Source organism: Glandiceps talaboti, chromosome 3, assembly GCF_964340395.1.
Source record: "Glandiceps talaboti chromosome 3, keGlaTala1.1, whole genome shotgun sequence".
Classification (NCBI taxonomy): domain Eukaryota; kingdom Metazoa; phylum Hemichordata; class Enteropneusta; family Spengelidae; genus Glandiceps; species Glandiceps talaboti.
Genome location: NC_135551.1, coordinates 4,192,490 through 4,213,604, shown reverse-complemented (window position 1 = coordinate 4,213,604; position 21,115 = coordinate 4,192,490). Strand labels below are relative to the sequence as shown.

General features: G+C 35.7%; 3 protein-coding genes across 3 annotated transcripts; 1 reads left to right on the top strand and 2 right to left on the bottom strand.

The window, feature by feature from the left end:
- Positions 1-3,369: 3,369 nt before the first annotated feature.
- Positions 3,370-8,664, bottom strand: LOC144432801 (transcription initiation factor TFIID subunit 13-like). The gene is made up of 4 exons (XM_078121080.1): positions 8,565-8,664; positions 5,524-5,614; positions 4,612-4,709; positions 3,370-3,851 (listed from the first exon to the last, which is right to left on the bottom strand). Exons 1-4 carry the CDS (start codon positions 8,586-8,588, stop codon positions 3,672-3,674), a joined length of 393 nt encoding a protein of 130 aa, XP_077977206.1. The 5' UTR covers positions 8,589-8,664; the 3' UTR covers positions 3,370-3,671.
- Positions 8,665-8,815: 151 nt separating this feature from the next.
- Positions 8,816-12,784, top strand: LOC144432667 (cytochrome c oxidase copper chaperone-like). The gene is made up of 3 exons (XM_078120930.1): positions 8,816-9,053; positions 10,254-10,378; positions 12,419-12,784. The coding sequence occupies exons 1-2, from the start codon at positions 8,920-8,922 to the stop codon at positions 10,336-10,338; spliced, it is 219 nt and encodes a 72-aa protein (XP_077977056.1). The 5' UTR covers positions 8,816-8,919; the 3' UTR covers positions 10,339-10,378; positions 12,419-12,784.
- A 6,002-nt stretch (positions 12,785-18,786) lies between these two features.
- Positions 18,787-20,839, bottom strand: LOC144432861 (neuronal pentraxin-1-like). The gene is made up of 2 exons (XM_078121158.1): positions 20,664-20,839; positions 18,787-20,103 (listed from the first exon to the last, which is right to left on the bottom strand). The coding sequence occupies exons 1-2, from the start codon at positions 20,800-20,802 to the stop codon at positions 19,511-19,513; spliced, it is 732 nt and encodes a 243-aa protein (XP_077977284.1). The 5' UTR covers positions 20,803-20,839; the 3' UTR covers positions 18,787-19,510.
- Between the last annotated feature and the right edge of the window lie 276 nt (positions 20,840-21,115).

Here is a 21,115-nt window from a genome sequence, read left to right as displayed (position 1 = left end):
TATTTGGGAAAAATTAAAATAACAGGTATGCAATAATTAAGCTGCTATTATTGTAAAATCAATCCATAAACACTATAAACAAATTAATTGAGATTCAAAAATGTTTTCATAATTTACAAGGAAATATTTGTTTAATTTACTCAAATTTGTTGTGAAGTGTTGGGGGAGTCTCTAATATTTTACACAAATGATGAAGTCTGCAATATTTATATTTCAAAGGTAACAGGTTAATTAAAGAAGCATTTAGTTTGTTTTATAATCTAATTTTGTATGGGATAATATTGCAGCTCCAGGATATTAACAGTTACTTGTATCATTTGATCATATCAAATGCTTTAAGGTCAAAAAAATAATAACTTGACAACTAACTTTCATTGGGACTTGAAAAATCACAGATGTAGAGCTAAATTTCTTGCATAAATCATGAAATTGCAAGACTATACCCTTACGGAAGGCATTCACTTTAAATCTGGTTTTGTTCCTGTGTTTAAGGCCTAAACAAAATTGTTCGGTTCCGGTTACCCGACCCCACCTAGTTTTTCTTATTCACTGCCGACACTAAACTTGTTTTTACGTTCTCAAGAGAGAAAAAGAGTAAAATCGCGAACATTGTGAAGTCTCACAAGAAACAGTGGATGCACAAACTGACAATATAAAACTGTTCTTCCAATCTGTAATGGCTGTACATCTGATGAGAAGAAACCAATAACACAGAGACCATATGGAAAACAACGGAAAACATAACTACCTGAACTAGCACATGAAAACCAAATATACAAGAAAATATTTCAAAAATCTACCTACTCCACACATCGTGTCATAAGTAGTTTATCTTTTGACTCCAATACTTGCTGATCAAAAAACTGATAAAAGTATCACAGAGGGGAATATTCTGATCCACATTTAGTTTGTCTACTGAAAGTAATATATTTCAAAAATGCATTAAAAATATAAAGATCAAATCAACTCCCGGCCTACCTATTTTCTGGGACCATGTTATCGGAAATACACATTTTGTTTCTCCGCCTAATGAAAAACTAACGTAGCCCCCCTCCCCTCCCCCTCCCCCTACTTGGTGTCAAGACAAGTGAGAAATACGTCTAAGTTTATTGAGAAAACGATTTTAAAGAGAAGGCACAGCTTGTATATTATATTGGTATACCAGATAGTACCATGCTTCATTGTTTGCCTTGTTATTCACTGCAATAAGATCCTCACTCTGTTCTAGTTAAGTATTATTTACTAAGGTGACATATGAACCCATTTGACTGGGAGGTTGTGTATTGTATAATTTATTTGGTAGATATGTCCTAATTTACCTCACATCACTATAATCTATTACAGTTGCTGCCAAGTTGGCATCTTTCAGCACTAACATATAGCTGATAAAAATATCAAATTGTTTTTATGTCCTCTCTGTAAAAAGTAAAGAAAGTGGGAATTAAATGCCACAAAAGCATATGAATATCTTTGGTAAATAAGTAAAGAAAGTGGGAATTAAATGCCACAAAAGCATATGAATATCTTTGGTAAATAAGTAAAGAAAGTGGGAATTAAATGCCACAAAAGCATATGAATATCTTTGGTAAATAAGTAAAGAAAGTGGGAATTAAATGCCACAAAAGCATATGAATATCTTTGGTAAATAAGTAAAGAAAGTGGGAATTAAATGCCACAAAAGCATATGAATATCTTTGGTAAATAAGTAAAGAAAGTGGGAATTAAATGCCACAAAAGCATATGAATATCTTTGGTAAATAATAAATCAAGTTAGATTTAGCATTTCTGTATTTTGGTCTTATTCAAAACTGGATGCATATATGTGTTCCCATTCGCTGACTAGTAGTACTAGTAAATCGTAGTGTGTTATTGACATGCCATGACCTTTTACCCTAATCTTATTCACTGTTTTAAGTCTTTCCGGAATGCCATGCACTCCCATTGGTAGGTAAAACAGCTGTCAACGTTCTTCATTTGGATCACAGTCAGGCAGACAATGGTCACTGGTAGTGACTGACATTCCCACCACAGCCAAGGGAGAAGTCAGCATACCTGGGTGCATTTGGCAGTGTGAATACAAGTTGGATCTATTCAACAGACAGTCTGATTACAAGGTAAAGCATGTATAGAAAAAGAAAGTATAGAGTTGACTTACACTAATGTCTCTGATGACAATAATGCCTTACCAGTCAGCATTTTTCTGGCTAGCACTAATACATGATATTGTGAGCATGTATGCATAGACTAACAGTGCGATGTAGTCTGAAATGACTCCTATACTGAGAGATAGATAGATAGATAGATAGATATATAGATAGATAGATAGAGAAATAGAAAGACCCCAGAGAAAGACTAACTGATTACTATTACCAACAGATTAAGCATGATAAATCACAGAAGTCTAATATTAGTGAATATCAAACTGCTTAGATGAAAGGTGTGAAACGCAGCTCTGAAACCCAAGTCATGGGCTGGATACTCTAATAGATTTTGGCATTATGCAATCCTTACATCTTCCTTTGTGACATTGTAAGTACCAAATTTTCATTGAAATAAAAATAAATTGACGGGTTGTCATTTTTATGTTATGTTATGTTATCAAGAACTTCATTTCATTGTCATGTCCACAATCACTCTGATCTCACCATAAATAGATATTATTTGCCGATATTTGTCTTCATTCAACCCAAGAAAATACAAGTGACCTAAGGGGTCTTGTCATTACGAGTCGCTAGATGAGCTGTGGCAAACCCTTGGGTCACATGTATTCTCCGGTCAAATGAATGAAAATATTGGGGAGTAATATAATTACACCTCCTAAAGTATTATTTATCAAAACCAGGAAAAATGGAGATTTGCAATGTTTTAACTCACATTTTGAGCCAGTGATGTGGAGACAAGTTGTCGTGACATAGCCTGACCAGGGTATATAATCCATATATTTTGTTCAAAGACAATAACTTGGCTTGCACATGGTATAATCAGTGTTATCAGTTAGAATAATGATTCTGATCTAAATTACATTTTGAATGTCTGACACAGGTCATGAAAATGTAGCTGCAAACTGAAAGTATACAGGACTGATCAGCTGGTGTCATGACGGCTACAGGTACTAGTAGTTACAGATCATGTCAATCACACACAAAATCACATAACCAGAAAATAACAAAGACAACCTTTTCATGGTATCGAAAAAAAACAAATGTATTTAAAATCCATCTTCATGGTGTAGAAAACAAATGTGTATAAATGTATATATCTATCATCCATTATCAGTATCCTAACTCCTCCCTCTATTACTACATTCTTGAATGAGAAATACAAACGAGATGACAACAGCTTTCTCCGGGGGTTGGGGGGGTTGGGGGGTTGGTTAGACGGAGGACACATTCATGGAAGTGAGCAATGACCTTATATGTTTGGTCTCGAACTGGCCCATTGCATGATAAAGTTTCCCATACAAGCCTAAGGGACTTCTTATGGGACTTATGTGTGGGAAGATCAACAATAAATTAATCCAATCTGTTGACACCCACTGTGAAGAAAAGCATTATATACAGAAGTTAGAGGAGGCTTCTCTTTGGCATAGCCAGTATGATCATTGATGTAATCGGCTAATTCTGTGAAAATATATTGACTATACAGTTCTAGTAAAGCTGACTTTCAATGATTTAGTCCACCTTGATGTCATATATAGCCTCATCAAATGCTTTTCTAGCTTTCTTCAGTTCTTCATTCATTGTCAGTAAGTCTTTTACTCTTGAGTATTTCCTGGGGTCTTTTCGTATAAGGAATACAATATCTTCCACCTGCACTCTGCCTGGTCTTCCAACTTCCATGGCTTTATGAGTCTAGGAAAAATAACAACGAAAATGTCAAGATAATGTAGAAAGATTATAAATGAATATTCCCAGGTTCATAGCTACTGATGACAATTTCTGGTAACAAAGTCAAAAAATTACTTGGAAGAGAATCCCACATTTTTGCAGACATCTTATCAGCAATAATAGCCCATTGTAGTATAACCCTGAGGCTGATGATGTTGAAAATTTGGGATTTGCTTCCAGATTTTGACTGAGTAGGAATTTTGTTAGGAATGATGAAAAATGTTATGATAATATTGAGAAGATCATGATAATGGTGAATGTTATAATGTGTGGAGTACTGAGAACAACAACCATCAGTGACCCACTCCCCAACTCTATTACAAGGTACACAAACTGGTTAAGAAATCTCTACACTTCAGTAAAATTGTACATAGCAGAGTTTAAGTACACATATTTCAATCAGAAATTGATCAATACATTTAGTGGTTGGCTTATTTACTGGAAGGTTGGATGCAGTAAATGAATGGCTACAAAAGTACACACCTTTGTAGTGTCATTCACAATTTGCTCTATGGACAAGGACAAATATGATTCCCTGTCTGTGGAAGAAGGGAACACTTCAGTCTAGTTAATATAAATATATGAAAAGTTACTTCCATTTGTGTTTATTCCCAAATGGAAGAGATAGTTATAGAATGCCAGTCACCATTATTATCCACAGAATGGGTATGCAGGAACATTTGGTAGTTTACAACTACAGAGGGCGCCCTTCAATAAAACTTACCATTTCAGTCATAAATTCAATGACTAAATCTTCTAAAAGATCAACTGTTTCTGTGTAAGGATTCTGATCATCTCCAAAACCATACATCATACATCGTACTGACAAAATAAAAGATACCCAACGAATTATTGAAATGGTCATAAAAGTCATTATATATATATATGCATATAATACACACTAACGACTTTCTTTTCAGTTGCTGAGCTACATGTAGGTTTATAAAGGTTCCGCAATTCCAAATTTAGACTTTTAGAATGTGTAACAGCTTGCAGTTCTGAAAAATCAGAGCTAATTACATGTTTGCTTTTATCTTAACACAGCTAACTGGAGGAAGATTAAAATCAATGTCAAATTAGGAATTAAACTTTGGGTGTGAAGTACAGTTGTCTGACAGAATTATACTAACAAATGAGTCCTGGACAAATGAGTCATTTAATTTGCTTTCTCCCAAGGGGATATTTGTTTGTTTGTCTACAAATAATTACTAGTTTGGTCAGACTCAAAGCAGGATTAATTAATCCTTGTGTCTTCATTTGTACGATAATCTTAATCCGTAACTGTGGGAAACAAACTTTGGAAGTTTAATGAAATACAATTACAATGTACCAGTACATATAGTGTTGTGGGTTAATCTCTTGAAAGAGAGACTGAAGTTTGCAGTCAAACATTTCAGGTGACAATTTTTAAGTTTGTGTTTGGAACTAAAGTTCAATTGGATACAATGGTTTACCAGGTCAACACAGATCAATTTTTTCATTATTTTTTTTTAGGAAACCCACTACCTACAGTTTATTCATCTGTTGAGAACCCCTCTATACCTTCATTGTCTTGTATATATACATGTAGTTCTGACAAAGCTGTAAACCCAAATAGTTTGATTCTTATTTTTCACAAGCTGAGGAAAAAACTTACATTCTTTAGAAAAGAGTTTCTTCTTCTTGCCTTGGCTACTTTCACCAGTGTCTTGTGTCTCTGTGGTTGTGTCATGAAACTCCTCATCATACTACAAAGATAGAGAAATAAGATCTTAGAAATGAAATCATTACTGGAATGTTTGTTTACTATCATTGGCAAGAGATACTGGTGAAACTCACCAATCTAGATAGAGATATATAATGAAATAATTACTGAAATATCAGTTTACCTACACTCAGTGAATTAATACGTATGTTGAATAAACAAAGACCAGTCCAACTACAGTGAATACACACCATGGGGAAACAAGAACTTGAGATAGATATGAGTTTGATATGAAATGACAAGAAATTGCTCCCAATGAGGTTGAATTTAAAAGCTTTTATTTTTATGATTCGGTCCTGCACGCAGTACCTTCATCAGTAATAGATCAAAGAAGTTCAGTACTGCTGGCTGAGATGAACTTAAGTGTTAGAAATATAATATTGAATCAACGTCATTCATTATATGTATACCTGATATGTAAAATGTTTTTTCAAGGTGATATCAGACAAAGGTTCTATACTTTACATGTACATGATATAACTGATAACATCTTTTGTCAAACTCTACTAACAAAGAGGATAGTTGAGGGTTTTGTGATGGTAATATTTTATCATAATTTTATCACAGTGATGCTATTTTAATGTCATCAAGGCAATTGTCTAGACTAAGGCACTTCTGACTTAATAAGGGCCAGGTAGTTTAGTCGGTCAAAGACAAAGCAGTCCTCTAAATCTTTAGAACCTACAATGTACACATATCATTGAGCTGTTTTGAGGTGATGCAGATTGTCTAAATTTACACAAAATTTCATTATCTATTCAAATCAATTTACACAAAATTTCATTATCTATTCAAATCAATTTACACAAAATTTCATTATCTATTCAAATAAATACACCAAAAAAGCTTTTAAAAATTTTCTTTAGGTCTCTGAACTATGTCATACCAAAAAATATTGACTCTTGACTTTGCTCGGACTATAAAATATATTGCATAGCATACAATGTTCACTGACTGAAAAACCTGGTCAGATGGTGCACCCGGACACAGACACGGATCCTTGTCTGTGATCTGGACAATACTGTGCCCAGTTTTGATGTCATGTCTTTCTTTCTTCATAAAAAGTACAGGACTCAGTGTTAAGTAAAGTGGACATTGTCTCTATCTTTTTAATCAAAAACCTTTCCAGACCTAACCCTAACATGTCACAATCTCCTTTGTTTTCTGATAGACGTTTGAGAGAGGCTTAAAGTCTGTGGTTTCCTCTGACTCAAGTTCTAAAATTGACTAGTTGCTTGGTTTGTTGTTGTGAGATCCCTTCTGTTTATAGGATCACCCCCTGAAGAGGTCTACATTTAGTTTTTGTATGTAATGAGAGTTCAATCACCATCACCCAGGAGACGTATACATATGACGTGGCAATCAAAAATGAATTTTCTGGAGACATCTTCAAGTTTGCATAGGAGGGTAAGATGTTGGGGTGATGTGCCAATAAGCTTACTGAGATTACTAGCATCTAGAAGCAGTTTAAGCAGTGCTGAGTTTGAGTTTTGAATGAGTTGTAGAATGTGTGGGTTGTTATGTTTTTATAGAATGTTCCACAACACTAGTAGATATTTATTCCAATTGGGTTTTCTTTTTACACAGTGGCATAGAAAGTGTTCTCTGTCCTCTGGGTGCAGAATGGCATAGCTTGCATGTTGGGTATATTTTATTTTGGTTGAGCTTTGATCTATTAGGCTTCAAGATGTCTGACCAAGTAACTACATTTGTACATGTAGATTGGCATGACATGCTCTTTCCACATCTCTGATGTTAGTGTTGACAGTGGACCATAGAGGATGGCAGCAAGTAATTTCACAGGCGAGGCATTGAAGTTTATGACTTGTCTTTGGCTTCTTCTAAGTTGTAGTTCATGCCAGTATGTGTTAATATTGTTCTTTTGAAGCTGTTTCGTTCTTTGAAGAAGTCTTGTTGGTGGGTTTTCAATTAAGTTAGCGTATTTGTCTAATAGATGCTTAAATAAATATATTTGTGAACCAGCTCCTACTGTTGAGATTTTTCACTGCACATTGTGTAAGTGCAAGATTGTATTCTACAGAGTTGGTGTTTCTGCAGATGTTCATGAATAGAGTTATCCTTCTTTTGTCTAATATGGCTTTGATTTTTTGGGCACCCACTAAGAGAAGTGTAGCTGCATAAGGACATCGGTCTGGTAAATGTAGTTGTTTTAGAACCTTTTTCTGGTATGTCTCTAACATAGTGATGTCTTGTTTACTAAGTGTTTGAACTTCCAATCCATTCAGGAGCCTTGGGATGATATTACATATATAGCAGTCTGCCCTCTAAGCCAATTTGAGGTACAACTGACGCACACAATTTCTAGTGACGCACCAACATTTGGTGTTCCCCTATTTCTTACTATGTGGTGACACACAAGAAATCCAAGTTTTTTTCTCATTTTGACTCACAACAACAACATTTTGCTATTGTTAGAGGGCACACTGGAATCTTGACATTGTTGCAGATAAAAAGGTTAAGATAATTTCTGACATGCAGTCCTGCCACCATTAGTTGGTACAATGTGCATCTAGCTAATTGTATGTTGTTTGCACTGTCAGCCTTGTTTTCTTGTACAGTGTTATTGCTTTCAGGTATAATGTTCTTATTAATTTGTGAATGTCTTGACTTTTTGATGCGTTCATTTTCTGCAATGCTGCTCTGTTATATGTACATGTAGCTGCAATAATTGTACTTTTGTAGCGTTTGATGTGATTTTGAGGGCTTGTCGTCTTTTTTGTGCCTTTTTTCGTTCCGATGTTTACCACCAGAATCAAACACTGCATAATTCCTGAGTAAAGTGGAACCATACCTAGCAATGCTCCTACTCTACATTTTCAGTAAATACTACCTACTCAAATATTACCGTACTCGGTTGAATAAAGACGACTGGTCACATATTTACCGTTTCACGGAATGAACGAAATACTTACTTCTCCTGCTCCTCCTTCGGCCATGTTTATAAAATATCTCAGTGCATTGTGGGTACATCAATTTAAGCGTTGGTAAATTTACACTACTGCTGTGTGTTTTTGTTTTGCTTCAATAATGATATTAGAAATTGAAAGTAATTATTTCAAAAGTAATTTTATCCCTCTTTGGTTCTAATGCTTCATATTTTCGTTTGCGTATAGTAAACAGGAAGTTGAATATTAAAGGTCAGGTCAAACCTGGTCAATCACCTCTTTACGTAAATTTAAACCACATGACTTGCATTGCAGTACTTGTTGTACAGAGATCGCACACAACATACTCTTACTTCGTTCTCAGGTGAAATAGACAGACAATATGCCAGAACCAACAAACGAAGAAGTCGCGGAAGTTGCTGCAGAAGTGCCTGTTGAAGAGGTAGCAGCTGAAGAAAAGCCAAAACTGAAACCATGCTGTGTGTGTCCAGAAACGAAACAGGCGAGAGATGCTTGGTAAGATCATGAGATACTTACATCATCAATATATTACACAGCTGATAATAACCGGGTTGAAGTGTTGGATAGAAAAAAAAAGACACGTCGAAATTCCTACACTATTTGCGGAAAAGTAGCTTCAGACTATTTTTGTCATCAGATCTTCCTCCGTACATTGCCGTATATGCCGTAGTAGTAGTAGCAGTGTGTCATCTGACGACACTGTAACCCAATGCTAGTATCAATCATCTGAATACACACAGGCATTTGTTTCCCGAGTTATGTCTCAGAGTATTTTTATCAGAATACAATAAAATGTCGATAATATCGTAAATATTGACGTATTTAGCCAAGTTTATATATGAAAGGGGTAAAATTACACTTGTTTCTGTGATCGCGCAGGTTCACTCACTGCGAAAGAAGTGTCAAAAGCAGTTGCAATTGACTTCATGCAATTTCATATTCAGAATCATGTTTCCCCTGTTTATATAGGAAAGTTGTGGGAATCAAATAGTTATAAAGTTTTTGTACGTGTGAGAGCGAAGAACTTATTAAAGACCCAGTATTCATAGATGAGTAAAGCATTGGAATTTAGTTCCTTTTACTAGAAGTAGACTGAAAGGGATGATAAACATAAACATGTAAACAAGATCAGTGTATTTACATACATGTAGTCATAATTTTATTTGATATGTTTGAATAACAAAATCTACATTTCCAAGTTCTTGATACTGCAATCATTGTATTATCATGGCCCCTGGAAAATATATTTGCCCTGGGCAGGGATCTAGGGTGATTGATTGAATTGAAGTCCGGGGTTCATTAACCAACCATGAACTCTGACCTAAACCTGACAAAGACAGGTACATAGTATACTGTCACCGTGAATGGAGACCAGACACATTTAAAATATTTCTTCCAGTCTTTATTACACTACACACACTACCAGAGAGTGTGGTATGATACACATTTTGAAGCAAAAAATGAAATATGAAAGGTTCACAATTGGTAAAAAGTATACAATCAACTTGCTGCATGGATCTCCTGGAAAGTTAGCATGTATCAGTGTTTTTAAAAATAAAGCAAGATTAAGATAATTATGTTTCATTATCATTGCCATTTATTTCATAATGTAACACGTTTAAATGTAGAAAACTTGTTTTGAAAGAGAGCAAAGTTAGTAAATCTTGGCTTTTTTTCCTCATTATTATTAATTAGCATTGTTGAGAAGGGTGCTGAAGAATGTGGTGACCTGATAGAAGCTCACAAAGAGTGTATGAGAAAACTTGGATTCAATGTATGAAGGCTGCAGTAATGGCCGTCTATGCAATGTGTAAATAAGAGTAAGTATCTATGCATGGTGTCACAGTGAAATAGCAGTTCTAGGATAGACAATTTCCACTTAACTGCCTATGGTTCTAGTCTAGACAGACTTCATTGTGTTACATGCATGTCAAGGCTGTACTGTCTGCCAGTAAATTGTGATGGGTGTTATATAAGAGATGACTTGCATATACATTGTAGTCAGCAGTCCCTGCCCTGCTTTGTTGAGTGATGTAATATTGTTTACAATCAAGATCAAACCATAGAGTTGTCTGCTAAACCCTAGATCCTACACACAAGGGTGTATGGCTAAACACAAATCAGTCAACACCAGTCAATAGAAGGAGTGGGTTAAAGTTCAAATGTACCCAGGGTAACAATCAGTTAGTATGTCTGATAAGCCTCTTATATTTTCTTGAAAGTACAGTACTACATGCAAAGTAGCAATGACCGACCATAACCTTTCTACTGGTACCAAGGTACATGTATGTGGGTATCAACCACCTTCACTATGGGTTTCAGTATCTTGTGGAACTCACACAGAAATTTATCACAAATTTTGTTCTGATACTTATTTTTTTTTCTAGTATGTTGACTTAAATAAAGTATTTGCCTTTCTATATCTGTAAATGTAACATGATGTTAAACGGTAAATATTTAATCAAACCAATGTTGTGTATCATCAAACATAAGTTCAGAAATAGGAATTGAATTTGTTGTGGTTGTTTTCTGACATCAATGTAGAATTTAATGTTGAAAGATGAATACTAAGTTGAAATAGAGTGTCAGTTAATAGGCTATTAGTCTAGTCCCTATATGGTATCATTATGATTTACACCTCCACTCACTGGTTTACAGACTACATTACAATTTACTCCTCCACTCACTGGTTTACAGACCACGTTACGATTTACACCTTCACTCACTGGTTTACAGACCACATTACGATTTACACCTCCACTCACTGGTTTACAGACCATGTTGCGATTTACTCCTCCACTCACTGGTTTACAGACCACATTACAATTTACTCCTCCACTCACTGGTTTACAGACCATGTTATGATTTACACCTCCACTCACTGGTTTACAGACCACGTTACGATTTACACCTCCACTCACTGGTTTACAAACCACTTTATGATTTACACCTCCACTCACTGGTTTACGGACCACATTACGATTTACACCTCCACTCACTGGTTTACAGACCATGTTATGATTTACACCTCCACTCACTGGTTTACGGACCACATTACGATTTACACCTCCACTCACTGGTTTACGGACCACATTACGATTTACACCTCCTCTCACTGGTTTACAGACCATGGTGGCATTCAGACCAACAGGCAACATATCAAAGCTCAGCTTTGAAATAATCTAACATTTCTGAGAAAGAAGAATTGAAAACAAACTGTTAGAATGTGTCTTTGCCTTTCTATATCAATGTATAGCATAATGTTCAAAGTTGAATACCAAGATGAAACCAATGTCAGTAGACAGGTTGACAGTCAATGGAAACCCCTGAAAACCAAAAGTTAGAAAGGGTACATGTATACTATTATGTGTCCAATTGTTTACAGGCAAATTAATTTTCACCTTCTCTATTTAAATACCTTCACTGGGCCAATGGAACTGGCATTGTAAATCCACTCTCACCTTTTAACTACAGTATTACTAAAAGACCATCTATGCATGGTTGGATGTGTTTTTATCTTCATTGAAATTTGAAGTGTCTAATAATGCAATATCCATACCATATAGAACATGCCTTACAAATATTGAAAACATGACAGGAACAAGAATTATTTCTCATATTTATCTCATTATCATATTCTAATAGTCAGTCTACAGACATTGACTTGGTATTTTATATTTGCCTTTCCTGCACCAAGGGAATGTAAATGTTAAGATTGATTCTAGTGTATTCAGACAGGGGAGACCATTGTTCTCAATTTTAATATGATGAATTGCCATATCATACTTTATACAAATAAAACCGTGCATCATATTATATTATATAAATATTAATATTCATAATTATTTTGATTCTTTCAGTGTTGCTTATAATTCTGACTGATGGGATGTAGAGAAGACATCATAGTATAAATAGTGTGATAGTAAAATGAGTCAACAAGTAGAGTTTTGGAGCATAAAACAATCAAAATTTATCATCAACGACACCGTATGTTTTGTTTGCAAGTGTGAACGGATTCATATTTGGCAATAAGAGGCTTTGTACACACCAACATGTTTTTAAAAAAAAATATTTATGTTTGCATGTATATGAGTAGTACTTGTTATAGACGTTGTTTAATCAACTCCTACTAGATATCAATTGTGAAAAAAGTGATTCCAATTTTGGATAATTCAAAATGTAATTTGAAATAGAATAAATGTAATTTTACCATATAACTACTAAAAGTGTGTAGTTTTTAGTGTTTTACAGAGTGGAGAAATGGATGATCTAGTGTGTTCTTGTAAGTTTATCATATGAACATTTAGTATACAGTAGACTAGATCCTTTGTGCTGGTAGATATCGACCACATGCTCTCCACAAAAGACGTACTTGAAATCTGCCAGTAGGAAGGACATAGGCAAATTTTGTGTGATTGTAGCTGTTGTTGGGAGTGTTTGATGGTCTGAGGGGTATTGTATGTCTACAAACTTTCAGAATGGTATTGCAAGTTTATGTAACTGCAGGATTCTCTCCCCCCCCCCCCCCCCCCCCCCCCCCCCCCCGCCATTATAAGAAATGTGGTTGTCACCATTATAAAAAAGAGGGGTGTTCTATAGACCTTTGTGTTTGAGGTTTCACATCATGGAAGCTTGAAAACAAAAAGGAGAAAATACATAAATGATTAAAATTTTGTTATTTAAATTTTCTGCAACACTGGCAAATATTAACAATATGGTTAGGGAGGACACTGAAATACATACATACATATACATATATATATATATATATATATATATATATATATATATATATATATATTATATCACATGTAAGGTAGTCAACACTTGGTTACAGCTGTGATGTCAAGCTCCTAACCAATATATTTAGGATGTCTAACTTGCTGATTGCATGGATTCAACCTGGTTTAATGAATTTATCATGGCACATTTGGAGAAAACACATTTTATTTTTTAAGAAAAAGGATGTTGTTTCCATAATTGTTCTAGTCGATGATATTACTGGGTGACGCGTCCATATACTTTCAGCTACCAGTTTCACCGCTGGGGACGCTATTTCAAAATATCCTCCGTCTATTCATGTCCTATGAAGTTGAAAATAGGTGATGTACCCGGGAACAGGAACAAACCCTGCGTATCAAGGAGCTAGTATTCACGTACACTATCGGAACTGTCAGAATGATATTACAAGTTACTGTTGAGTACGTAGCGTGTTATCATAAAATGAATCGAGAACTTTATTTTCTTTTAAACTTGATTTTTTTTGGCTTCTTTAATTAAAATCTGCACAGACGCGATTTGGAAGGTGTAAAGGCTTGTTTATATCTTAATTTGTGCATATATATTGAAATTAATGACTAGAAACTAATTTCAACCTTTCCACAAAACAAACATCGACAGTAACAAACCCACTCCCACCTCCCTTCAAGTCTACGTACAGCGTAAAAATTGACGCTCATGGCCGAGTGAAAAAACCTTTAGAGGACAGTTCCCTTCTCTGTCTACCTACCTTTCTCTGTCTGTCTGTCTGTCTGTCTGTCTGTCTGTCTGTCTGTCTCAAAAACAAACAACCCCAAAACAACAACAACAACAACAACAACAACAACAACAACAACATCAACAACAACAACCCATTGACACCGCTGCCCATTAGATGATCTGTTACTGTCATGCTGTTATTAATTTAAAAAATCAACTCTGTGTAAATATAAGTACCAAATATATGATAATGGTGTCTAGTAAAGTATCACATATATATTGTATGCGAGATTTAGAGTCACTCTGTGTAAATATAAGTACCTAATATATGATAATGGTGTCTTGTAAAGTATCACATATATATTGTATGCGAGATTTAGAGTCACTCTACCCTTCGAGTCACGACTTTGATTGGCTACCCGAAATGTGAAAAAATGGGGGGGGGGGGGTGAGGGGGGGGGGGTCTCAATATTAAACTAAATTATAGGCGGTATCATTCTGCTGACATCCCCACCAAAAACAGTGACCAGCTCCTTATTCTGTATTGAAAGTTCCAATATCATATTTTTATTAAAAATTACTAAAAATACACTCGAAATTTCCATTCCTCACAAATCTGAGTAAATTTTTCTACTGACGCAACGAAAAATATACGGGGGCGTCTGTTAAACGCTGCCGTAAAGAGGTTAGTGGTTTTTCTGACGATGGAAACTGCATGTTTCATGTTTCCTAGTGACAAGGCAAATACATTATTACACAAATATATTATGGTCTTTCGACTCCTGGAATATATTTATGCAGTCATAACGAAATGGCATATATTGACTCTCTAAGAACAGGTCCCGGGAACAGGGCATCATGGTGGGTTATGAAACAACCTAGGCAGTTTGTCACTTTGTAGCTTTCGCGTTTTGGTTATTGTGAATGGCAAGAATTGCACACAGATTTACCTTAATCACAAAGCTGTAGTTTTGTGTTACAGCCATTAAGGTCAACCTGAAAACAAAGTAGTTGTCAATGATTACTTGTCTGGGTTTTGTGAACAGCGCCATCAAGTGGCATGTGCTCAGATTTACACACATCAGGTTAAAGGGCAGCACTTGTCTCTTTCGTCATAGGGACCCCATACTACAAAAGCCTACCCAGTTTTAAAGTGGCAATAGGGATGAAAAGTTGGTATTTGTTTTAGATTTGTTGTTCATATATCAACTCTACTGTGTTTTCATACTTGAAACCAGTATGTGAAATATATACCAAGTCCCTTTTTGTTACTCGATGAATTGTACAAAATCTAAACAATGTTTGTTATAACATTTTGCAATTGTTGAGTAACATACAAGGACTCATCACTGTTGTTGTTTCACATTGTTTTTTTTTTCAAGTAGGAAAACATAGTAAAGTTGGTTTATGAATAAACAATCTAAAATAACTATCACCTTGTCATCCATATGGCAACGTTAACTAGGAATGCTCACACAAAATTTAGTTTCTCAGCAGAAATTTACATGATGATACGAAAAGCTAATGGTTACGTTTGCTTAAAGGGGGAGGGGGGTTTGGATTGGGATTGGGGGTCATCCTGTTTTGGAAATTGTGGATAGGGAGTTATTGTGTTCTGGGTTTTGATGGTAGAAAAAATCCATTAATCTACAGTGGCATAACCTTGTCTGAACTTGAATTTTTTTTTGTCCCTGTTTCCTACCTATAGTCTTTTAAATATTACTTCACCCGGAGTGACACTCAAACATAACTATACATATACATGTATTACCTACTACACTAGTTACAGAATATGTCATATAAATATACTTGGGTATTTCACAATCAATGGCCAATAAAGCTTCAAATAATTACACTGTAAGGCAAATGTTGAAATTTCTGTAATGGTAATCTTCCTAGATAGTTTATAAAAAAAGTTAATCTAACTTGTTCTACCCCTCAGTATGAAGGGATTAATACACATCGTATGCTTTCTATTTCGGGCACTACACGTTACATGTATCTACACTACAAATCACCACATCTCATCAGATTCCAGTTTCTATTATGTACATATATAGTAGGTATGAGCACCTACTAAAGTTCTCTAACCTAATAGTGACTTTATATCTGTAATGGTAATGTCAACTCTCCCCCTGCCAATGATGCAACCATCAGATGTGCTGACCTTTACTGTAATGATATCGAACATATTTCAACCCTATGTGTAAATAATAGTTTGATCACGGATACCTGATGGTGATGGTGCTGTCTTGTAAAGCTTGGAAGTAGTTATTGTCTGAAGGGCTCTGAATAGCATACATCATGTTGGCTTTACAATTTTGTAAGAGTAAACAAGCTCCAGGACTTCAAGGGGGAGACCCTAAGACCCCCCCCCCCCTCACGAGCCGTGAACATATCTCATATCCCAGTCTAAAACTCTTCCCCGTACCTGTCAAGATGCTATCAAACATTTTATCACTGTGTAGTTACAATTTACATCTTTGTGCGGTCTTGGAAACCTTGGAAATATTGTCTGAAATGGTCTGAATAGCCTAGAAATTGGCTTTAAGTGTCAATAAACCTCCAATATCCGCATGAGAGGTGTATGTACTTCTCATACAAAGCATTTCCTCTACCTTTGCCAAGATGCTATTCAACGTCTTTGTGAATATATTTACCGTGTAGTCGCTAACTTAGTATAATGCTATCATTTAAAGTATTTAGTCAAGCAATCCACTCTGAGTCACGACCAAATACCTGTCATGTAAATATGATATATGGGGGTCACTACGTTTTAGAATTATGTGATGGGGTGGGGGGTGTTAGCCTGTTTTTGGTTTAGAGAGAGAGAGAGAGAGAGAGAGAGAGAGAGAGAGAGAGAGAGAGAGAGAGAGAGAGAGAGAGAGAGAGAGAGAGAGAGAGAGAGAGAGAGAGAGAGAGAGAGAGAGAGAGAGAGAGAGAGAGAGAGAGAGAGAGAGAGAGAGAGAGAGCTAGAAGGGGGGGCAGTGACTTTTCGTCAGCTCGATGGAAAAATCCACCACCAACACTACCACCCCCATACCGGCTGGAGAAACTGACCGGTCCTAAAGGGTTACAGTCTGTAACTTTATGGTCCTTGGTAGTTCCTTTGTTTAAAGGGGTGCAGTATGTAAGTGTATTGTCTGTGTGGCCACTTTTGTTCTAAGGGGCAAGGTCAGTAACGTTATGGTCTTTGCTGGTTACCTTATATTTGTTTAAAGGGATGCAATATTTAAGTTTATGGTCTTTGGTACTTACCGGTATTGGTGGAAAGGGGTACAGTCAATAACTGATGTATTGTCTTTGTTGGTTTCTTTATTTTAACAGGGCACAGGCTATAACTGTATGGTCTTTACTCGTTACCTTTGTTTAAAGGGTACAGTCTGTAAGTTAATGGCCTTTAAATTTGTGGTTACCTTTATTAAAGGGACACAGTTTGTAACTATACGGACTTAGTGGTTACTTACGTTTTGATCTGTAACTGTATGAACCTTGTGGTTACTTTTGTTTAAAGTGACATGGTCTATAAATTGATGGTCTTTGTGGCTACCTTTGTAACTTGATGGTCTTTTTGGCTACGTTTGTACATTCATGGTCTGAGAACACTTTTCTTGCCAGAGACACAGTCTGTAAATCTATGGTGTGTGTGGCTACTTTTGTTTACAGGGGCACATTCAGTAACTTTATGGTCTCTGGTGGTTAGTTTTGTTTAAAGTGGTGCAGTCTGTTACTTGATAGACTTTGTGGTTGCCTTTGTTTGATATTAAGAGTATCCTTATATTACTTCAACTACTAAAACCTATTGAATCATGTTCAGTAACTGGTAGGGCTCTAATCAGGTATACAGATATGATGTAAAAGTGACATAACGACATAGTTTGGTTACCAATGAATTTTAATAAACAGTGCACACGAAAGTTCCAAATCTCCTTGTACTTTAATAAGCACCTTTAGCACATGAACTCACTTTTGGCATAACGTTTTACCCAGGCACTTAACACTGTGACAGCTAAATTCAAGATCAAAATACACGTTTTAAGAAATAATAACTCCAAGTTTTCTTTGAGCTTGGCATGGTAGCGCAACTTGTCATATCATTTTGATAGTAATGGCAAATTTATCATTCCCTTTTAAATGTTTGTTTCTTCTTAAGCAGCAAAAATCCATATCCCTTGTGGTTTTATGTGCACCATTGAACTAAATCATACTGTAATTTGATATGATCAAATATTATAACACATAACGTTGTATACAGCCTTAAGTGATTGGCTTAGACCGTGTCACATGGTATGGACCATTGACCCATAGTGACCTCAATTTACATACATTTGTACAGGGGCATTATTTGTTTTCTACTTTCCCTGTTAGTGCTGTAGCACTGACGTTAATTATACCAGTGATTTGCGTTGGAAAGAGCGTGGCCTGGGAATATGTGTTATAAACATATTACCTCGGAAAACATTGCTGCATAACATCCCTCAAAGTGGTAGACGTCTAATTGTGCCCTCAGAGCTAGGCAATAAATGTAATTTCTAGCTACTGTTTGCTTTTCAACTAGTCCTTGTAGTTATCTTTTGTCAGTCTAGATGTCTTGCATATCATTTTAAGCGTTTTGAAAGTGTCTAGCAGCACTTTAAGGTAAGGAGTGAAAAAATGAGTATTTGGTCGATAGTCTCAACAAAAATAATAATTATAACTGAACAAATAGCAAGTCGACCAGAAAGTTTGTGTGAATAACAGTTTATTGCCAATTAATCGTAGACACAATGAATGTGTTAAATCGGTATTTGTAAGAAGCTAAAATGTTTTAATGAAATTCAAAGAAACGTGTGTTGTTTGTCACAAACAATAATACTTATTTACTAGAAACAACTTTTCTGCTAAGGTTTACAGTTCCGTGTTTTAACCAACATATTAAGTTAAAAGTATAACGACCACTGCAAACAACTACACGTTTTACCAACATCAAGATGTTTGGTTTTTGAAAACACATCCCATGATTAATGGAGTATAAGTTTAAAAGAATATAATTATGTTCTTTCCAATGGTTCACCTTTAATCGGAATTAGCAGTGAATATGATCCATTTATGATCCGTAACATTACCAACAAATTTAAAAAGAAAATGTATAACAATTACATACGTTTTATCACCATCAAATCTGCATGTCAGAGATGTAATTAAAATAAACCAAATATCGATTTATTTCTTTAAAGTGTCCTTCAACCGTTTGGATATTATTCGTTTAATTGTTCTCTTCACATTGCTAGTTTTATTCAATTTTATTCACGCCTACTTATCATATGACTATCCAATTGATAATAACATTTCATACTCTAAATTCTATGAAATCATGCAAGCAAATAGGTAAATAGAATAATCTATATTTGAACCGTTATTTATGCAATGGCTAGAAAAATTAAAAATGATAGTAAAGAGCTACGAAAGTAATTATTGAAATGAAGTTTTCCATATTACTCTTTGACGACACAAGTAGTACTTGCATCACCTCTCATTGCAAGACCCTCCACAGACCATGAAAACACATTGCCGTCTAATGGAAATCCATCATGCACTTTGGCAATTTCGGATGAACTTAATGCATTGGACCATAGATTGAAGAATGCCAGAACTCCGGTGAAAGCCTGGCTTTGATCATATCCTCCACCAACGACATCTTGTTCCTGACCAAGGACCAAAGTACCACCTCCAGTGATTGTGCTACCTTGTTTGAAACCAGTACCACCATCATATCGGCCACCATCATTGTATAACGACCAGCTACCGTCAGTAGACGACCATGTAGCACAAACATGATGCCAAGTGCCATCATTTAAATTCAGATTTGTTTTCTTATTGGCTGCTTTGATGAAGATGTACAGGCCCGATGTGTCGTACATGATAAATTCATTATCAGTACCGGGTACAGCATAGGAGACAAGTGTACCGATTTGGTTGCCAATAGCTTTCATCCAGATACATGCTGTCAGTGCAGATAATTGTGGCACAGATGTTTGGACTACTACTTCAGTGTTGGTTGTGGGTAAAATTACAGCATTGGTACATTCTAGGGGTTGAAAAGAATTATACCAACTTGATTAGATTTATTGCCATTGCTGAGAATTTTTTTGTTAAATCTTTCGCAAGCATAAATCATGTGTTTACAGAAGGAAACTTGATAACTCTGATTTTAATCATTCCAGAAATACACCCAAAGGAAGTTTTAAATTCGTTGATAACGCACGTTTTTACAATTGAAACTCAAGGTCAAAGTAATTTAGTGTAATGGTGAATGTTATTAAAGAATGCTTGCATATCATAATATAGGAGTACACAATTGGATGAAGGGTCTATGTCTTTAAGGTTTTTGAATTGTGCAGTACGCATTGATTTCTGACGATAAGTATGACCACATTTGGTCAGATATGAATAGGGTGCTAAAGAAACTGCCATTTGAACGCTTCATACGGTATGTGATGTGATAGGTTTAAAAGAATATGAATATTTCATTTTTCTAGAAATGAAGTATTACCAACGTATAAACGGATATACACATATGGGTGGAACGCATTGTAATACCATCACCTTTCATGGGACTAATTACAAGCCATTAAATCTTCATCTTACCACAGACATCTGTACAGGTCAAGGTAGCATCACCACTTATGTCTAGACTAGCAGGTCTCCACCTAAACACGTCACCACCAATTGAACAGTCTGTATAAACATCGAATATCTCAGCTGCTGACAGAGCTTTAGACCACATATTGAAAAAGGCGATGACACCTTTAAAAGCTTGGTTATGATCATATCCTCCACCAACGACATCTTGTTCCTGACCGAGAACCAAACTACCACTAGCAGTGATCGTACTTCCCGTTTGAAACCAGTACCACCATCATAACGGCCACCATCATTGTATAACGACCAGCTACCGTCAGTAGACGACCATGTAGCACAAACATGATGCCAAGTGCCATCATTTAAATTCAGATTTGTTTTCTTATTGGCTGCTTTGATGAAGATATACAGGCCTGATGTGTTGTACATGAGAAACTCATTATCAGTACCAGGTACAG

What these genes read in the sequence shown, in the direction of transcription:
- LOC144432801 (XM_078121080.1), bottom strand. Translation starts at nt 8,588, where the DNA reads ATGGCCGAAGGAGGAGCAGGAGAA. An exon ending in CCGAAGGAGGAGCAGGAGAA is followed by an intron (nt 5,615 to 8,564) that starts GTAAGTATTTCG and finishes CTATCTTTGTAG; the next exon opens with TATGATGAGGAGTTTCATGA. An exon ending in TTGAATTTATGACTGAAATG is followed by an intron (nt 3,852 to 4,611) that starts GTAAGTTTTATT and finishes TATTTTTCCTAG; the next exon opens with ACTCATAAAGCCATGGAAGT.
- LOC144432861 (XM_078121158.1), bottom strand. Translation starts at nt 20,802, where the DNA reads ATGTGGTCTAAAGCTCTGTCAGCAGCTGAGATATTCGATGTTTATACA. An exon ending in GACCTGTACAGATGTCTGTG is followed by an intron (nt 20,104 to 20,663) that starts GTAAGATGAAGA and finishes TTCAACCCCTAG; the next exon opens with AATGTACCAATGCTGTAATT.
- LOC144432667 (XM_078120930.1), top strand. Translation starts at nt 8,920, where the DNA reads ATGCCAGAACCAACAAACGAAGAAGTCGCGGAAGTTGCTGCAGAAGTG. An exon ending in AAACAGGCGAGAGATGCTTG is followed by an intron (nt 9,054 to 10,253) that starts GTAAGATCATGA and finishes ATTATTAATTAG; the next exon opens with CATTGTTGAGAAGGGTGCTG.